The sequence below is a fragment of the Rhinoraja longicauda genome, chromosome 4, assembly GCF_053455715.1.
Source record: "Rhinoraja longicauda isolate Sanriku21f chromosome 4, sRhiLon1.1, whole genome shotgun sequence".
In the NCBI taxonomy this organism is placed as follows: Eukaryota; Metazoa; Chordata; class Chondrichthyes; order Rajiformes; family Arhynchobatidae; genus Rhinoraja; species Rhinoraja longicauda.
Genome location: NC_135956.1, coordinates 34,267,283 through 34,283,462, shown reverse-complemented (window position 1 = coordinate 34,283,462; position 16,180 = coordinate 34,267,283). Strand labels below are relative to the sequence as shown.

At 44.2% G+C, this 16,180-nt stretch overlaps 1 protein-coding gene across 6 annotated transcripts in view; it reads left to right on the top strand.

Moving 5' to 3' along the window:
* LOC144592686 (receptor-type tyrosine-protein phosphatase mu) overlaps nt 1-16,180 on the top strand; it is a 606,124-nt gene that overhangs the window by 107,213 nt on the left and 482,731 nt on the right. For all 6 annotated transcript variants that reach the window (XM_078397499.1, XM_078397500.1, XM_078397496.1 and 3 more), the window contains exon 4: nt 15,743-15,821. In XM_078397499.1, coding sequence (XP_078253625.1) covers nt 15,743-15,821 — 79 coding nt within the window. The remainder of the gene's footprint in view (nt 1-15,742; nt 15,822-16,180) is intronic.

Genomic DNA, 16,180 nt, shown 5'->3' with positions numbered 1-16,180 from the left:
TGTTTCTTGATGCATCAGCTTAGAAAATGAATATTGACCAGCTCTCCTCCCACGAATGGATGAGGCTGATACTATTTTCATTCTGTAGCCATCCCCAAATCTCTTGCAGGAGGTGACTAGAAAACAGTCTTATCCTCCTTTTAGAAGTCTCTTATAAATCTCCTCCGGAATATCTGCCATCTCACTGCAGGCATGGTCCAGAACACACTCACCTATCTTCGCTAGCAGTGCATGAGAAATAATTGTTTTCAATCAATAGGCATGGATGGGCTTTTCTCTGGGATGTTGGAGGCTGTGAGGGGATCTGATAGAAGTATATAAAATTATGAGAGATATCTACAGGAGAGACAGTCAGAAATGCCTTTCCCCAGGGTGGAAATGTCAAGGACTAAAGGGGATAGCTTGAAGGTGAGAGGGGCATAGCTTTAAGGTGAGATCCCTTTAAGTCAGAATCTTTTTCCCAGAGTGGAAATATAGAATACTAGAGGGCATTGTGATAAGGTCGTGGGCATAGCTTTAAGGCGAGAGGGGCAAAATTTAAAGAAGATGTGCAGGGCAAGTTTTTTTACACAGAGAATAGTGGGTGCCTGGAACATGGTGCCAGGCAGATAAGATAGTTGCATTTGAGGCTTTTAGATAGGCGCATGAATATGCAGGGAATTGAGGGAAATCAATCACATGCAGGCAGAGGAGATTAGTTAACCTTGGCATCATGTTTGCATAGACATTGTGGGCTGAAGGGCCTGTTCCTGTGCTGTACTGTTTTGTGTTCTATGTTCAACAGTTGTATGAGTTGGTTTAATAGCTACTGCTTTGTACAATGTGATTTGACATTTTGCAAACGTAGAAACTTGTAGATCTTTAAATTAAGCAAAGATTTATTGAACCTTCTATTTTGTATAATGACAGATGCTGAGCAATGATATAGTACATTGTAAAAGTGAAATATTCATGCTCACACCGCATTGTTTCACCCTTAAAAGCAATTGCAAAGGCTTGATAGAGCTACATGTGTAAAAGTATTCGTCCTCATGGTGTCGGAGACCCAGTTTCAACCCTGACCTCAGGTTCTGTCTGTGTGGAGTTTGAATATTTCTCCTGTGACTGTATGGATTTAGACTTTAGACTTTAGAAAAACAGCGTCTCTAACAACAGTCCCTTCGGCCCACCGAGGCGGTGCCGACCAGTGATCACCCCGTACACTAACACTATTCCACACACTCGGGACAATTTACAATTTACAGAAGCCAATTAACCAGAGAGCAAAGGAGATCAGTTGAATTTGGCATCACATTGTGGTCAGAAGTACCTGTTCCTGTGCTGCAGTGGATGTGATGCCAAATTAAACTGATCTCCTTTCCCTGCACCTGATTCATATCTTTCCATTCCCTGCATATCCACATGCCTATCCAAAACCCTCTTAAATGCCACCATTATATCTGTCTCCACCACCAACCCTGGCAGCAGGTTGCAGGCACCCACCACACCCTGTGTAAAATAAAACGCCCCACACATCTCCATTAAACTTTGCCTCTCGCACCTTTAAAGCTATACCATCTAGTCGTTGACATTCAGACTATGACTCTATCAATCCTGACGTGCTCCACCGACTCACTTAGGTCGAGCTCGGCTGATTGCCACATAGATACATCTGTAGAAATTGCAGGACAAGAAATATAAAACACCTTCTGATTATAAAACATAATTTATGGCCTTGATTGCTTTACAACCAATGAAGTATTTGTCAAGTGCTGTTAGTAAAATAGCTTTTCACATTAACCTGAGAAACATGAACATAACCGGTTCCCACAAATGGCATACAATCACGCCTCGATAATTTATATTCAATGATGTTGGTTGTGCGATTAATATTGGCTAAGACACCCACTCTTCTCCAACCACACATCCAGGATTCCAATCCATCCAAGAACGCAAGAAATTGCAGAGAGTTGTGGACGTAGCCCAGACCATCACACAGACCATCCTTTCCATTGATTCCATCTATACTTCCCGCTGCTTCGGCAAGGCCATCAACATAATCAGTGGCCAGTCTCACCCGGATCACTCCCTTTTCTACCTTCTCCCATCAGGCAAGAGGTGCAGAAGTTTGAAAATGCATACCTCCAGATTCAGAGACAATTTCTTCCTAGCAGTTATCAGGCAACTGAACCGTCCTCTAACCATCTAGAGAGTGATTCTGACCTCCCAAAGACTCCTTTGAACTATCATTAATCGGACTTTACTGAACTTTATCTTGCACTAAACGTTACACCCTTTATTCTGTACCTGTACACTGCGGATGGCTTGATTGTAATCATATATAGTCTTTTCACTGACTGGATGCATTGTAACTACCAATTTGAACAGTGACTCAAATATTGCCACATCCTTAATCAGTCCCACAACAATGTAGATCACACTCTGGCTCGGAACCAGGAACATAGTATTATTAAACAAGACTCCATGGAGACAGAACGATTAGCAAGATTTCTCTGGTATCACAAAATGCTGGAGTAACTCAGCGGGTCAGGCAGCATCTCTGGAGAGAAGGAATGGGTGACGTTTCGTGTCGAGACCCTTCTTCAGACTGTTGTGGGCCGCCACCCCTGACATCAGTCTGAAAAAGGGTCTCGACCCGAAACGTCACCCATTCCTTCTCTCCAGAGATGCTGCCTGACCCGCTGAGTTGCTCCAGCATTTTGTGATACCTTCGATTTGTACCAGCATCTGCAGTTATTTTCCTACACAGCAAGATTTCTCTGAGATGAGCCTTGTTTGTTAGCAAGGGAATCACAGAAAAGCTCAGAACAAATGTTTTCTTCACAACTCAACAACTCATGTAACACAGAATCGAAACACGAATGAATGACTTGCTAATTACCAATCACAGTTTTGGATAAAAGCACAAAGCAAATTAATTTCCATCAAACCTCGTGCTATCCAGCTGTTCCGACAATTAGTGGAGAAAGCTTCCTGTTTGAGTTCAGCCTTTCTCTAACATTTTACTGCCCCAAAACACAAATGTGTGATTGTTTTTAGCAAACATTTGTCATTATTAATATATCACCTTTCACTGACGAAGGTAAGACCGAGAGGGGATGTGATGCAAGTGTGTGGAATTCTTAAAGGAATTCAAGATGAAATAAGCTGTTGAACTGGTACAATAAACACAGATCTCAAGTGTGTTGCTGCAAAATACACAAGCTTAAGGCAAGATAGTAATATTTAAACGCCGTCAAGGAGCTGAAATATATGCAATGGATATTCAGGAAAAGTAGACACAAAATGCCAGAGTAACTCAGCGGATCAGGCAGCATCTCTGGAGAGAAGGAATGGGTGGTGTTTTGGGTCGGAACTCTTCTTCAGACCCAACGTCAGAGTCTGAAGAAGGTTCCGACCCAAAACAGCACCTATTCCTTTTCTCCAGAGATGCTACCTGACCCACTGAGTTATTCCAGCACTTTATGTCTACCTTCGGTTTCAACCAGCATCTGCAGTTCTTTCCTACACATCTGCAGTTCCTTCCTACACATCTGCAGTTCTTTCCTACACATCTGCAGTTCTTTCCTACACATCTGCAGTTCCTTCCTACACATTCATGAAAAGTACTTGATTCAGTGAATACTTTTCAAAAGGGTTGCAATAAATGAAAGCTGTGGCACCTTCCAAATGTTGACAGATATTCTGTTTCAGGTTTCTTTTGTGAACGTTGCCAACTTGTGCTTGGGTGAACTGGACAAATGAACTTTGGAGTAAAATAGTTCATTGTTTCTTTTCTATTGATGCCTTAGGGAGTCAATAGGTGAGGCACTCAACTCCCATCTTTCGACCTGTTCTTGTTACAGTATTTTTGTGACTCTTCCAGTTAACTGTCTGGCAGTGACAATGCAATTCAATATCAAGGAGGCACAGTCATTGGCTTGTGTGCTGAGAATGTTTCTTGCTCCTTGTCTAAATTTGGTCCAGGTCTCGTCAAATGTAGCCAAAGACTTATTCATCCTCTGAGGAGAATGGAATAGAATGGTTTCTGCATTCCCAACTTAAATCCATACAGAGCCACCCTTCAGCCCACCGAGTCTGTGCCAGCAGTGGCACAGTAGTAGAGATGCTGCCTCACAGCGCCAGAGACTCGGGTTCGATCCTGACCACGGGTGCTGTCTGTATCATATCATATCATATATATACAGCCGGAAACAGGCCTTTTCGGCCCTCCAAGTCCGTGCCGCCCAGCGATCCCCGCACATTAACCCTATCCTACACACACTAGGGACAATTTTTACATTTACCCAGCCAATTAACCTACATACCTGTACGTCTTTGGAGTGTGGGAGGAAACCGAAGATCTCGGAGAAAACCCACGCAGGTCACGGGGAGAACGTACAAACTCCTTACAGTGCAGCACCCGTAGTCAGGATCGAACCTGAGTCTCCGGCGCTGCATTCGCTGTAAAGCAGCAACTCTACAGCTGCGCTACCGTGCCGCCCTGTACGGAGTTTGTACATTTTCCCTGTGACTGTGTGAGTTTTCTCCGGATGCTCCAGTTTCCTCCCACATTCCAAAGACGTGTAGGTTTGTAGTTTAGTTGGCTTCCGTAAATTGTCCCTAGAACTAGTAGGATAGAACCAGATTGATTTGGGTGATCGTTGAACGTCACGGATTCGGTGGGCCGAAGGGTGTGTTTCCACACAGTATCTTGAAACTAAATTAAACCATCAAGCACTCATTTACAATAATCATAGCCTAACCCATTTGATTTTCCTCACATTCGCATCAACTCCTTCACAGGTTCTACCACACACTGATACAGCAGGGGACAACTTGCTGAGGCTCATAAACCTAACAAGCTGCATGTTTTCTTTTGTGGACATGGGAGAACAGAAGATAGAACGGTGCAGTACTAGAACTTGCCCTTAAGCACCCAATGTCTGTGGCAAAACATGATGCCAAGATTATCACATCTGCCTACACTTATTCTATATCCATCCAAACTGGAGCATCCGGAGGAATCCCCCACGGTCACAGGGAGAAGGTGCAACTTCCACACAGACGGGCAATGGGGGTGAACCTGGATCACTGGAGCTGTGAGGCAGCAGCTCTACCGGTTGTTCCACTGTGCCATGAGCTGATAACAGAAGGTGCATGATTGATAAAACTGCTGAAGTTTGAAGAGCTATGGGAACTGTCCCGAGTTTGAAGAAGGGCCTTGATCTGAAACATCACCTTTATCTTAAAGATACAGCACGGAAACAGCCCTTCAATCCACCGAGTCCATGCCGACCAGCGACCCAATACCCTAGCATTATCCTACACACTAGGGACAATTTACAATTTTACTGAAACCAATTAACCTACAAACCTGTACATCTTTGGAGTGTGGGAGAAACTCGGAGCACCCATAAAAAAACTAACATGGTCACAGGGCGTTGTAAGGCAGCAACTCTACTCAAGCGCCACTATGCCTCCCCAATGTGCCACCGATCCATGTTCTCCACTGATGCTGCCTGATCTGCTAAGTTACTCCCACCATCCGATGTGTAAAAAAGTTACCTCTCAGGCTCCAATTAAATCTACTCCTCCTCACCTTAAACCTATGTCCCTTAAAAGACATTTGGTCAGGTACATGGATAGGCAAGGTTGAGAGGGATACAGGCCAAATGCAGGCAGGGGTCACTTGTACAAATGGGGCATCTTGGTTGGCAAAGACAAGTTGGACCGAAGGGCCCATTTCTGTACTGTATGCCTCAATTACTCCATTTTTGGACAAGGCTGTAATAATGGCAGAAGTTAAATTTACGAAAAATACAAACTGAGCATTGGTGATTCTGAATGCAAATCAAAGAAAAAATAATGCAGTGGCTGGAAATCTGAAATAAAAACACAAAATGTTGGAAATTCTTTATGCCATGCAGCATCGATGGACAGAGAAACAGAGTTAGTGTTTCAGGTCAAACATCCACAGACTGTGGAAGAGAGAAAGTAAGTTATATTAATATTACAGCGATTGTTAGGAGAAGGTAAATATGCCTGATAGAGTAGGCCCAGGTGTGGAAATGAGCTTTGGTCAACAGCTTCACAAAATGGACTCACACGATCAAAGATAACCTCCCAGCAGCTTAAAATTAACTAGTTTTCCATCTGCGCCAATTTAGACTATACTTATACTCATGAGTAAAGCATACTAATTTCTCTAACTTCTCTGAGTTTTTCCAGCATTTTCAGGTTATTGTTCATGCTATTATCCCTTCATTTGACTGATAATCAAATGCAGATTGTTGAGGGCAAGGGTGAACAAGAATGTTTTTTTTCTTGCCTCTCTCCTATTTTCTGTGCTCCTTTCTAATCTGCATCTGTGTTTTCTGCTTAAAGTTTAGGAAATGTTTCTTGGTTAAATTACATGATGCATCTAAATTTACAAATGAATTCCTCATTAATCAGAGAGCTAATTTTAAAGTATTTTTTTCAACGTGTTTTTTCTATAATTTAAATTTGGGTATTAGGTCATGTTCTGATTGGATTGTGATGATTTTCATGTTAATTGCTAATCATGGCATGGCCTTCAGTTGTTCTGATGGTAGCTAATCAAATAGGCCACTGATTAAATCTGTCTGGAGCAGGGGGTGGGTTAACACAAGGAGGTCAAATGAGCCTTCCATTTTCTGCTTTAGTTGATGACAATCTGATCAGTGTGGACCAAGGATCAAACCATCTCGTGTGGAAAAGGTTTGATTTTTAGCTTTATTCTTTATTTTTCCTGTGGATGACGTTGGGATCCTGAATACAGTCTAAGCCTCCAGGTCATTCCTTCTCTCTGCTCCCGATAGTCAGAAAATACAGAAGATTGAAAGTGCACAACACAAGACTCAGAAACAGCTTCTTCCCTTCTGTTATCAGGTTTCTGAACGGTCCTTCCATAAACTAGGCTACAATCCATTTTATCCTCTACCCCATTACAGACATTGGACTTAGTGTCTGGAACTGTAACACTGCAATACTGATAACTATATTCTTTGCTCTGAATCTTTCCCTTCGCTCTGCTTATTGTACCTGAGGCTGGCTTGATTGTACTTATGTATGGTATTATCTGATTGACTGGATGGCTTGCAAGACAAAGCTTTTCACTGTTCTTCGGTACGTGTGTGAATAATAAACCTAAACATACCCTCACACCGACCGCTCTTGTTTGTCCTTTGGTTGAGCCTGGTTTTGATGATAATTTAATCAACAGATTAACATTAAAACCCAATCCCAGGGTTTAGCCCAGCTCAGAGAATGGGGATGGGAAATTAATAAGGAAGCAAGTGAGGAGACAAAATGATAAATCTTAATTTAAATGAAATGTCAAGTAAGATTTGGGTGGTAGTACTGTCACATGTCTATCCAAATGGAGAAACCTCGGCACATTTGAAGCTAGTCATTCAGCAAAACTTGGATAAATGTCAACTGCTTGGTAACAAATTTCTCTTGATTACGTTTTTAAAAAAAAGAGACAAAGTGCTGGAGTAACAGTGCATCAGGCAGCATCTTGGGAGAACATGGATCGGTAGCGTTTCAGGTTGGGACCCTTAGACTCTTTAAACTAAGTCAATCTGTAGAAAGGCCCTGACTCAAAATGTCACCTATCTATGCTCTTCTGAGATGCTGCCTGAGTTACTCCAGCACTTTGTATCTTATTTTGTAAACTAGCATCTCTTGTTCATAGAGTCATACAGCAACTCTAAGGAAACAGGCCCTTTGGCCCAACTTGCCAGGCCGACGAAGATGCCCCATTCTACATTAGCCCACCTGACTGTGTTTGACCAATGTACCTCTTAACCTTTCCTATCCATGTACCTGTCCAAATGTTGTTCTAATACTTGCCTCAACTACCTCCTCTAGCAGCTCGTTCCATATTCCCACCACCCTCTGCGTGATAAAGTTGGCCCCGTGGATCCTATTAAATGTTTCCACTCTCATATTACGCCTTTGTTCTCTGGTTCTTGATTCCCCGACCCTGTCTAAAAGATTGTGTGCATTAACTCTACCCATTCCCCACCACCCTCTGCTATTACTTGTGTCTCTTTAATTCTGTTGGCTGCTTTCCTGAGGCAGTGTGAAGTGTAGGTGGAGTCGATGGTGGGAAGTCTGGTCTGTGTGATGACAAGGGCACAAATAACGAAGGTGATCATCAAAAGAGCAAAGGTTGCATGATCTATTTGATCTGTTTTGCACAACGAATGGCTGGATGGATGGAATGCATGATCACAGGATGGTGTGAGTAGAGGGAGAGTATCTGAAAGGAATGAATTTACAAGGCTATGGGGTGAGGGGGGGAAGATCGGACTACCTAGATTTCTCTTCTGTAGAATCAGTATAGTGCCATGGGCCAAATGGCCTCCTTTCAAGCTGTAAGAAAATAACTGCAGATGCTGGTACAAATCGAAGGTATTTATTCACAAAATGCTGAAGTAACTCAGCAGGTCAGGCAGCATCTCAGGAGAGAAGGAATGGGTGACGTTTCGGGTTGAGACCCTTCTTCAGACTGATGTCAGGTGGGCGGGACAAAGGAAGGATATAGGTGGAGACAGGAAGTTAGAGAGAACTGGGAAGGGGAGGGGGGGAAGAGAGGTACAGAGGTACAGAGGAACTATCTAAAGTTGGAGAAGTCAATGTTCATACCGCTGGGCTGCAAGCTGCCCAAGCAAAATATGAGGTGCTGTTCCTCCAATTTCCGGTGGGCCACACTATGGCACTGGAGGAGGCCCATGACAGAAAGGTCAGACTGGGAGTGGGAGGAGGAGTTGAAGTGCTCAGCCACCGGGAGATCGGGTTGGTTAAGGTGGACTGAGCGAAGGTGTTGAGCGAAACGATCGCCGAGCCTGCGTTTGATTTCGCCGATGTAAATAAGTTGACATCTCGAGCAGCAGATGCAATAGATGAAGTTGGAGGAGGTGCAGGTGAACCTCTGTCTCACCTGGAAAGACTGTTTGGGTCCTTGGATGGAAATGAGGGGGGAGGTAAAGGGACAGGTATTGCATCTCCTGCGGTTGCAGGGGAAAGTGCGCGGGGATGGGGTGGTTTGGGTAGGAAGGGACGAGTGGACCAGGGAGTTATGGAGGGAACGGTCTCTGCGGAACGCAGAAAGGGGAGGGGATGGGAAGATCCAAGCTGTGATCGTTCTGTGAAATTTACCGCAGTATTCAGTAGCTGCTTCACTTGGCAGTTTCCCTGAATCTGAAATGAGATTCAAGGTGTCAATCTTGTAAATTACTCATTCATTACAATGCAAGATCAAACTGCAGGTTAATTGAACCAGCACCTAAGGGTAGAGTTTGCTCTTTAGCAGGTGCAGTGCTCTCTGCAAAAGTCATACATTTTGCTGCACAGCTTCAGGTGACTTCAATATAATTGGGAAGTAGAAGCAGTGGGCCGTGTTACAGCAGAGCCGGGTTTCTGTATTGTTATCAGTAGCTACCTATCTCTGAGCCAAAATAGTAAGATAGGAGGCCTTTTTGGCTCATACGCACTGTCCTTTATCAGCTCCATCAGTGGATACAATTTATCGGGCATTAATTCCCAACTTATTAGCCACCTTCTTCTTAAATAATCAGCATATTCCTGAGGCTTGTTTAGTTTTGACTTTCTTAAATAAGGGACGGCACAGTGGTGCAGCTGGTAGAGCCGCTGCCTCACAATACCAGAGACCTGGGTTCATTCCTGACCTCGGGTGCGGTCTGTGTGGAGTTTGCATGTTCTCCCTGTAACCGCGTGGGTTTCCTCCCAGTGCTCCGGTTTCCTCCCACATCGCAACGGTGTGAGGGGTTGTAGGTTAATTGGCCTCTGAAAATTGCCTCTAATGTGTAGGGAGCAGATGCAAAAGTGGAAAAGTAGGTGATTGATGATCGGTCTGAACTCGGTGGCTATTCCCATTGTGTATCTGTCACTATTTAGTTTAGAGATAGTGCGGAAACAAGCCCTTCGGTCCACCGAGTCCGCATCAACCAGTGATCCCTGCACATTTACGCACTATCCAACACACACGGGACAATTTTATAATGATATCAAACCAATTAACCTACAAACCTGTACGTCTTTGGAATGTGGGAGGAAACCGGAGATCCTGGAGAAAACCCACGCAGGTCACGGGGAGAATGTACAAACTCTGCACAGACAAGAATCTGTGGTCAGGATCGCACCCTGGTCTCTGGTTCAATGACTCAACTTTTCCTGGTTCTGCTGAAAGGTCATTGACCTGAAAGATTAACTCTGTTTCTCTCTCTACAGATGCTACTGACTTAGAGTATTTTCAGTATTTTCTGGGTTTTTTTAAATTCCATTATTTCATTCACTGGCTGCTGACATGGTTGTAAAATTACCTCTGAATACTGCTCTGCTTTCATCTCAGACAGCCCCTTGAGATCGAGGACGACGTCAGAGCCTGTGTTTCTCGGGCTCACTGGTGACTGATAAGGGGCAGGGGTGCTTGACATGGTACTTTGGGTGTCGTGCCCTTTAGCACCATTTCTTGATGCTTTCACACTGCCGATGCCTGTAGGGTTTACCTCCCCTACGTGGATTTGTATAGCAACGACAAAATTAGAGACAGAGACAGGGTTAGCCTTTCATGTGAATTACCTCGTCAGAACACAGTCGAGAGACAAGAGTGTTTAATTGTCATATGTACCAAAGTGGAACAATGAAATTCTTACTTGCAGCAGCACAACAGATTTGTAAACTTGAGTCCTCAATGGTTAACATAATAAACAAACAAAAAAAGTCCAATAAATGACACACCCATATAATGTAATACAAAACAAAACAAAGTCCAGAAAGAACAATTGCAATATATGAGTTTACAATTGCACAATAATGGCAAATATTTCCACTTTTAATGGGATGAAATCAAATGGGTGCTGGGCAATTTATTCCAATTACTGCCCAGGTGATGCTGATGAAAATTACCCTCTGGTTCAACCAGTCCAGAAGTAAATTTAGTTTAGTTTAGTTTTGAGATACAGCATGGAACAATCCTACGGTTGACAGAGTCCACGTTAACCATCAATCACCCATCCACACTAGTTCCATGTTACCATGTTATCTCACATTTTCATCCACTCCGTAGACACACTAGGAGCAATTTACAGAGTCAATTAACCTATAAACCGTCCTTGGGATGTGGGAGGAAACTGGAGCACACGGAAGAAATTCACGCAGTCACAGGACGAGCATGCAAACTCCACATAAATAGCATTAGAGTTCGGGATTGAACCTGGATCTCTGGTGCTCCACCAGTTGCAACACTGTGCCACCTGGATTATGGATCAAAAAGATTCTGGATTTGCTGCTTTTTTTTTTAACCAATGTTTTCTGATTTCATTTAAATGGATTTGAACAGAGTACAGTTGGTTCTACTAAAGAAGGCTATACTTGCTCTCGAAGTCAGTGGAGCAGAGATCCCTGGTATTAAGGGCTGAAGGGAATGAGAGGTGATCTTACTGAGATTTATAAGATTGAGAGGGTGAATGCCAAGGGGCTCTTCATTATCCCTGGATAAAGGTTGACCGTTTAGGAGAATACATTTCTGTATGACAGGGTTTACAAACCTGTAGAACTCTCTGACCCCAAAGAGCTTATTCATTGAGTATATTTGAGTCAGCGATTGTAGGATTGACGTAGGTCAGAGAAGTATGGAACCTGGCAGCAGACTGGATGATCAGTCATGATCTTGTTGTAGTTTCTTGCCAAGAGTAGATAATTGAAAACCAGAGGACATAGGTTTGAGGTGAAGGTGACAAATTTAATAGGAATCTGAGGGGTAGCTTTTTCACACTAAGAGTGGTGGGTGTATGGAACGAGCAGCCGGAGGAGGTAATTGAGTCAGGTACTATCTCAACATTTAAAAAACATTTAGACAGGTTCATGGATAGGATAGGTTTAGAGGGATATGGGCCAAATGCAGGCAGGTGGGATTAGTGTAGATGGGGCGTATTGGTTGGTGTGGGCAAGTTGGGCCGAAGGGCCTGTTTCCACGCTGTATGACAATGATTTGATCAGAATTGGCTCGAAAGACCATGTGGTCCTATTTCTTCTAAACAGGACGTAATCTCAGCATTTTGGCGAGTGAGAGAAAACAGGGTGTTAGGCTAGTGGCAGCCAGATATGCATATTTTCTGGATTTTATCTCCTTTAAAGCCCCCTGTTTTCACTGCTGCCTAGCATTTTGCAGCTCTTTCCAGGTGCCCCAAGGCAAATTGGCGATGTCTTTATAGTTGTTGATCATGGGGATGTCACAACTGAGCCCGGTGGTCACAAAGAAAAGCTGATCATGGAGGGGTCCTGGCTGTTTTTGGAGTCATATACAGCGTGGAAACAGGCCCTTTGGCCCAACTTCCCCACTCCGACCAATATTTCCCATCTACACTAGTCCCACCTGACTGCCTTTGGCCCATATCTCTCTAAACCTATCCTATCCATGTTCCTGTCTAATTGTTTCTTAAATTTTGCAATAGTCCCTGCTTCAACTAACTCCTCTGACAGCTCACTCAATGTACACACCACCCTTTCTGTGAAAAAGTTACCCCTCAGATTCCTATTGAATCTTTCCCCCTTCACCTTAAACCTCTGTCCTCTGGTTCTCGATTCCCATACTCTGGGCACGAGACCCTGTGCGTTTTGCTCCGTGAATTTTGAAGGTTTTCATTCTAGGTGTGAGAAATGAGATTTGCGTGGTAGCATCTGAATGCATGTATAATTGCCATATCAATCATAATTGTCAATGCAAAGTAAAGCAAACTCATTGGCGAAGGTGTCAGTGAATGCAATGTGTCTCGCCTTAACTTCTGATTCAACAACCTAGGCTTGTACATCTCCAGGGCAGCTGGCATGCATGTGTCATCTCACTAATTTGAATGAATGAGGTTTTTTCTATATGCCGCACTTCATTCAACATTGATCCCAGAGGATGCACATATCTGTCATGTTACCCAGATACAGCCCATTACACAGTTCCTTCAAAAAACTAAAGGTACTTGCACATCTCCATATGCCCGTCATCCTTCACCCCTCCACCAATCTTCTCTCGCTTCTGTCTCACCTTTCCTCCTGTACTCTTTTACTCTACTCTACTCTACTTCCTCCTCTATCTCCACTCTGCACTCCCAGTCCAGCAGCGATTCGTCCCAAAACACCAACCGTTCCTTTCCATCCACAGTTATCGCTTGATCTGCTGAGTACCTCCAGAAGATTGTTTGTTTCTCCACATTCCACATCTCAGGTGTTGTTGCTCTTGGGGAATCATCTCCTCCTCACTGACCATCTTAAGGTGCACATCAAGATTGCGTGCAAAGCCCCCTTTACACCCATAACCGTATGGCTAAGAATAGATCCAATGCCGTCTACAAAATTATCAATGACGCCACTGGGGAATGGAACGAGCTTCCAGAGGTGGTAGTTGAGGCAGGTACTATGACAACATTTTAAAGGCATTTGGACAGGTACACGGATAAAAAAGATATAGAGGGATATGGACCAAATACCGACAGTTGGGACTAGTGTTGATGAGGCATGGGCAAGTTGGGCTGAAGGGCCTGTTTCCGTGCTGTATGACTCTATGAATCTATGATTCTGGGACCATTGTTGGCTGAATCATGGTTGATTTAGTTTAGTTTAGAGGTACAGCGTGGAAACAGGCCCAATCAGCCCACCGAGTCCACGCACACCAACGAATCCCACAGCCTTACTCTATCCTACACACACTAGGGACGATTTACAATTTTACCAAGCCTATTAACCTACAAACGTGTATGCCTTTGGAGTGGGGGAGGAAACCGGAGGTCTTGGAGGTAACCCATGCAGGTCACGGGGAGAACGTACAAATTCCTCCACAGATAAGCACCCGTTGTCAGGATCGAACCTAGGTCTCTGGCGCTGTAAGGCAACAACTTTACCACTGTGCCACTGTGCTGCCCTGGTGATGAGTCAGCGTAAAGGAGAGAGAAGGAACACCTGGTTGAGTGGTGGTGCGACAGCAACCTCTCGCTCAACAAAACCAACAAACTAATCACTGACTTCAAAAAGGGGAAGGCAGGAGACCACATACCAATTTTCATCAGGCTGTTGAGTTAGCAGCTTCAGTCCTGGGGGGGATTAAAGCGCCGCAGCCGGCGATCGAAGCCCCCGCGTCTGGACGATCGAAGCCCCCGCGTCGGAGCAATTGAAGCCCCCACGTCGGAGTGGTCGAAGCTCCTGGGGCTTGGAGCTCCCGAAGTCGGTCTCTTACCAGAGACCGCGAGCTTCACAATGTTAAAGTCCGCAGGCTCCCGTGGTTGGAGCTCCCGAAGTCGGTCTCCAGCAAAGGCCTCCAGCTCCTCGATGTTAGGCTGCAGTGCGGACGGAGATACGACTCGGAAAAAAAATCGCATCTCCATTGAGGTAAGAGATTAAAAATAGTTTCCGCCCATCCCCCCACCCCGAACTTAAAACAAGCTAATGGACACTAAAAACATACATTAAACAAATACTAAAAAATCATCAAAGAAGGAAGGGTCAGACAGACTGTGGCGAGGCAGCCATTGCTGGCGCCACCCGATGATCTTGAACCCATCTGCGCAATCTTAATTCTACTTCAGCATCAGAACACTGTGCATCACCTATTACTCTACCATGGACTAACTTGCTTCCGTTATGTTTTGCCCTCATACCTTGTTTTTGAACACAATCTTTTTCTTTTCACTGCCTTGTTGAGTTTATGTGTAATTATGTATAATTTATGTTTTTGTGTATTGTCTGAGTCCATGTACCTGTCATTGTACCTGTGCCTCTCCGTACCTGTGCATTTGACAATAATCTCGACTTGACTTGATCATAGGTGTGAGACTTTAGTTTATCATATCATATCATATCATATATATACAGCGCGGAAACAGGCCTTTTCGGCCCACCACGTCCGCGCCGCCCAGCGATCCCCGCACATTAACACTATCCTACACCCACTAGGGACAATTTTTACATTTTACCCAGTCAATTAACCTACATACCTGTACATCTTTGGAGTGTGGGAGGAAACCGAAGATCTCGGAGAAAACCCACGCAGGTCACGGGGAGAACGTACAAACTCCTTACAGTGCAGCACCCGTAGTCAGGATCGAACCTGAGTCTCCGGCGCTGCATTCGCTGTAAAGCAGCAACTCTACCGCTGCGCTACCGTGCCGCCCTAGTTTAGTTTAGAGATACAGCGTGGCCTACTGAGTCCATGCCGACCTTCTCGGGACAATCTACCATTTTTATCGAAACCTACAAACCTGTACGTCTTTGGAGTGTGGGAGGTAACCAGAGCACCCGTGGGAAACCCATGCAGTCATGGGGAGAATGTACAAACTCCTTACAGACAGCACCCATAGTCAGGATTGAATCAGGGTTTCTGGCACTTTATGGCAGCAACTCTACCGCTGCGCCACTGTGCTGCCCCAAGCCTCCTGGGACATGTTGGGATATTTTTCCAGCAGACATTGGGAGTGAGAGGGACTGGCTGGGAGCTATTGATGCAGAAGGGCTGCTGGCCTGATTTGACCTGAAGACACCAGCAGTGAGTTAGTTAGGTCTGATAAATGTGCAGAGTAAACAATATTTTATTGTTATTGATACTTCATAATCCTGAGTGGGTGGATTTTACTATCTCTGTTGGCTTTGCAGCTTTATGAATGCAGAGTAGCATTTTGCATACTTATGGTACCAAGATTTATTGAAAAAAGTATTTCATTTCTTGTAGGTTGTATTTGAAGCAGTCACATCAGGTCAGCCTGGGTATATTGCCATCGATGAAGTGAAAATCCAAGGACACCCATGCAGTAAGTAACAAATTACTTTGTCCAGATTCAGCACGTAGAGATTAGAAGAGATCATGTTGATTCTACTCCACCATTCAATTATGGCTGATCTACCTTTCCTCTCAACCTCATTCTCCAGCCTTCTCTCCTCCTTTTACAGAATTCTGATAATTCCCATTTCTCAGACTTGTCGCTGTTTTAAGTGACATTTTCATCCCTCTGCTCGTATCCAAATCTCTCATTAACTTGATAGACATGGTTGGTCTGGTTTTCCGGTTGTTATTTTTTGCCTTGAAGGGATAAATGTATCACTTATAAACTATGCATTAATTATTTAAATATTGCTCAGTTATTGTAGTTTCCCAGTTTACTATAGCCAA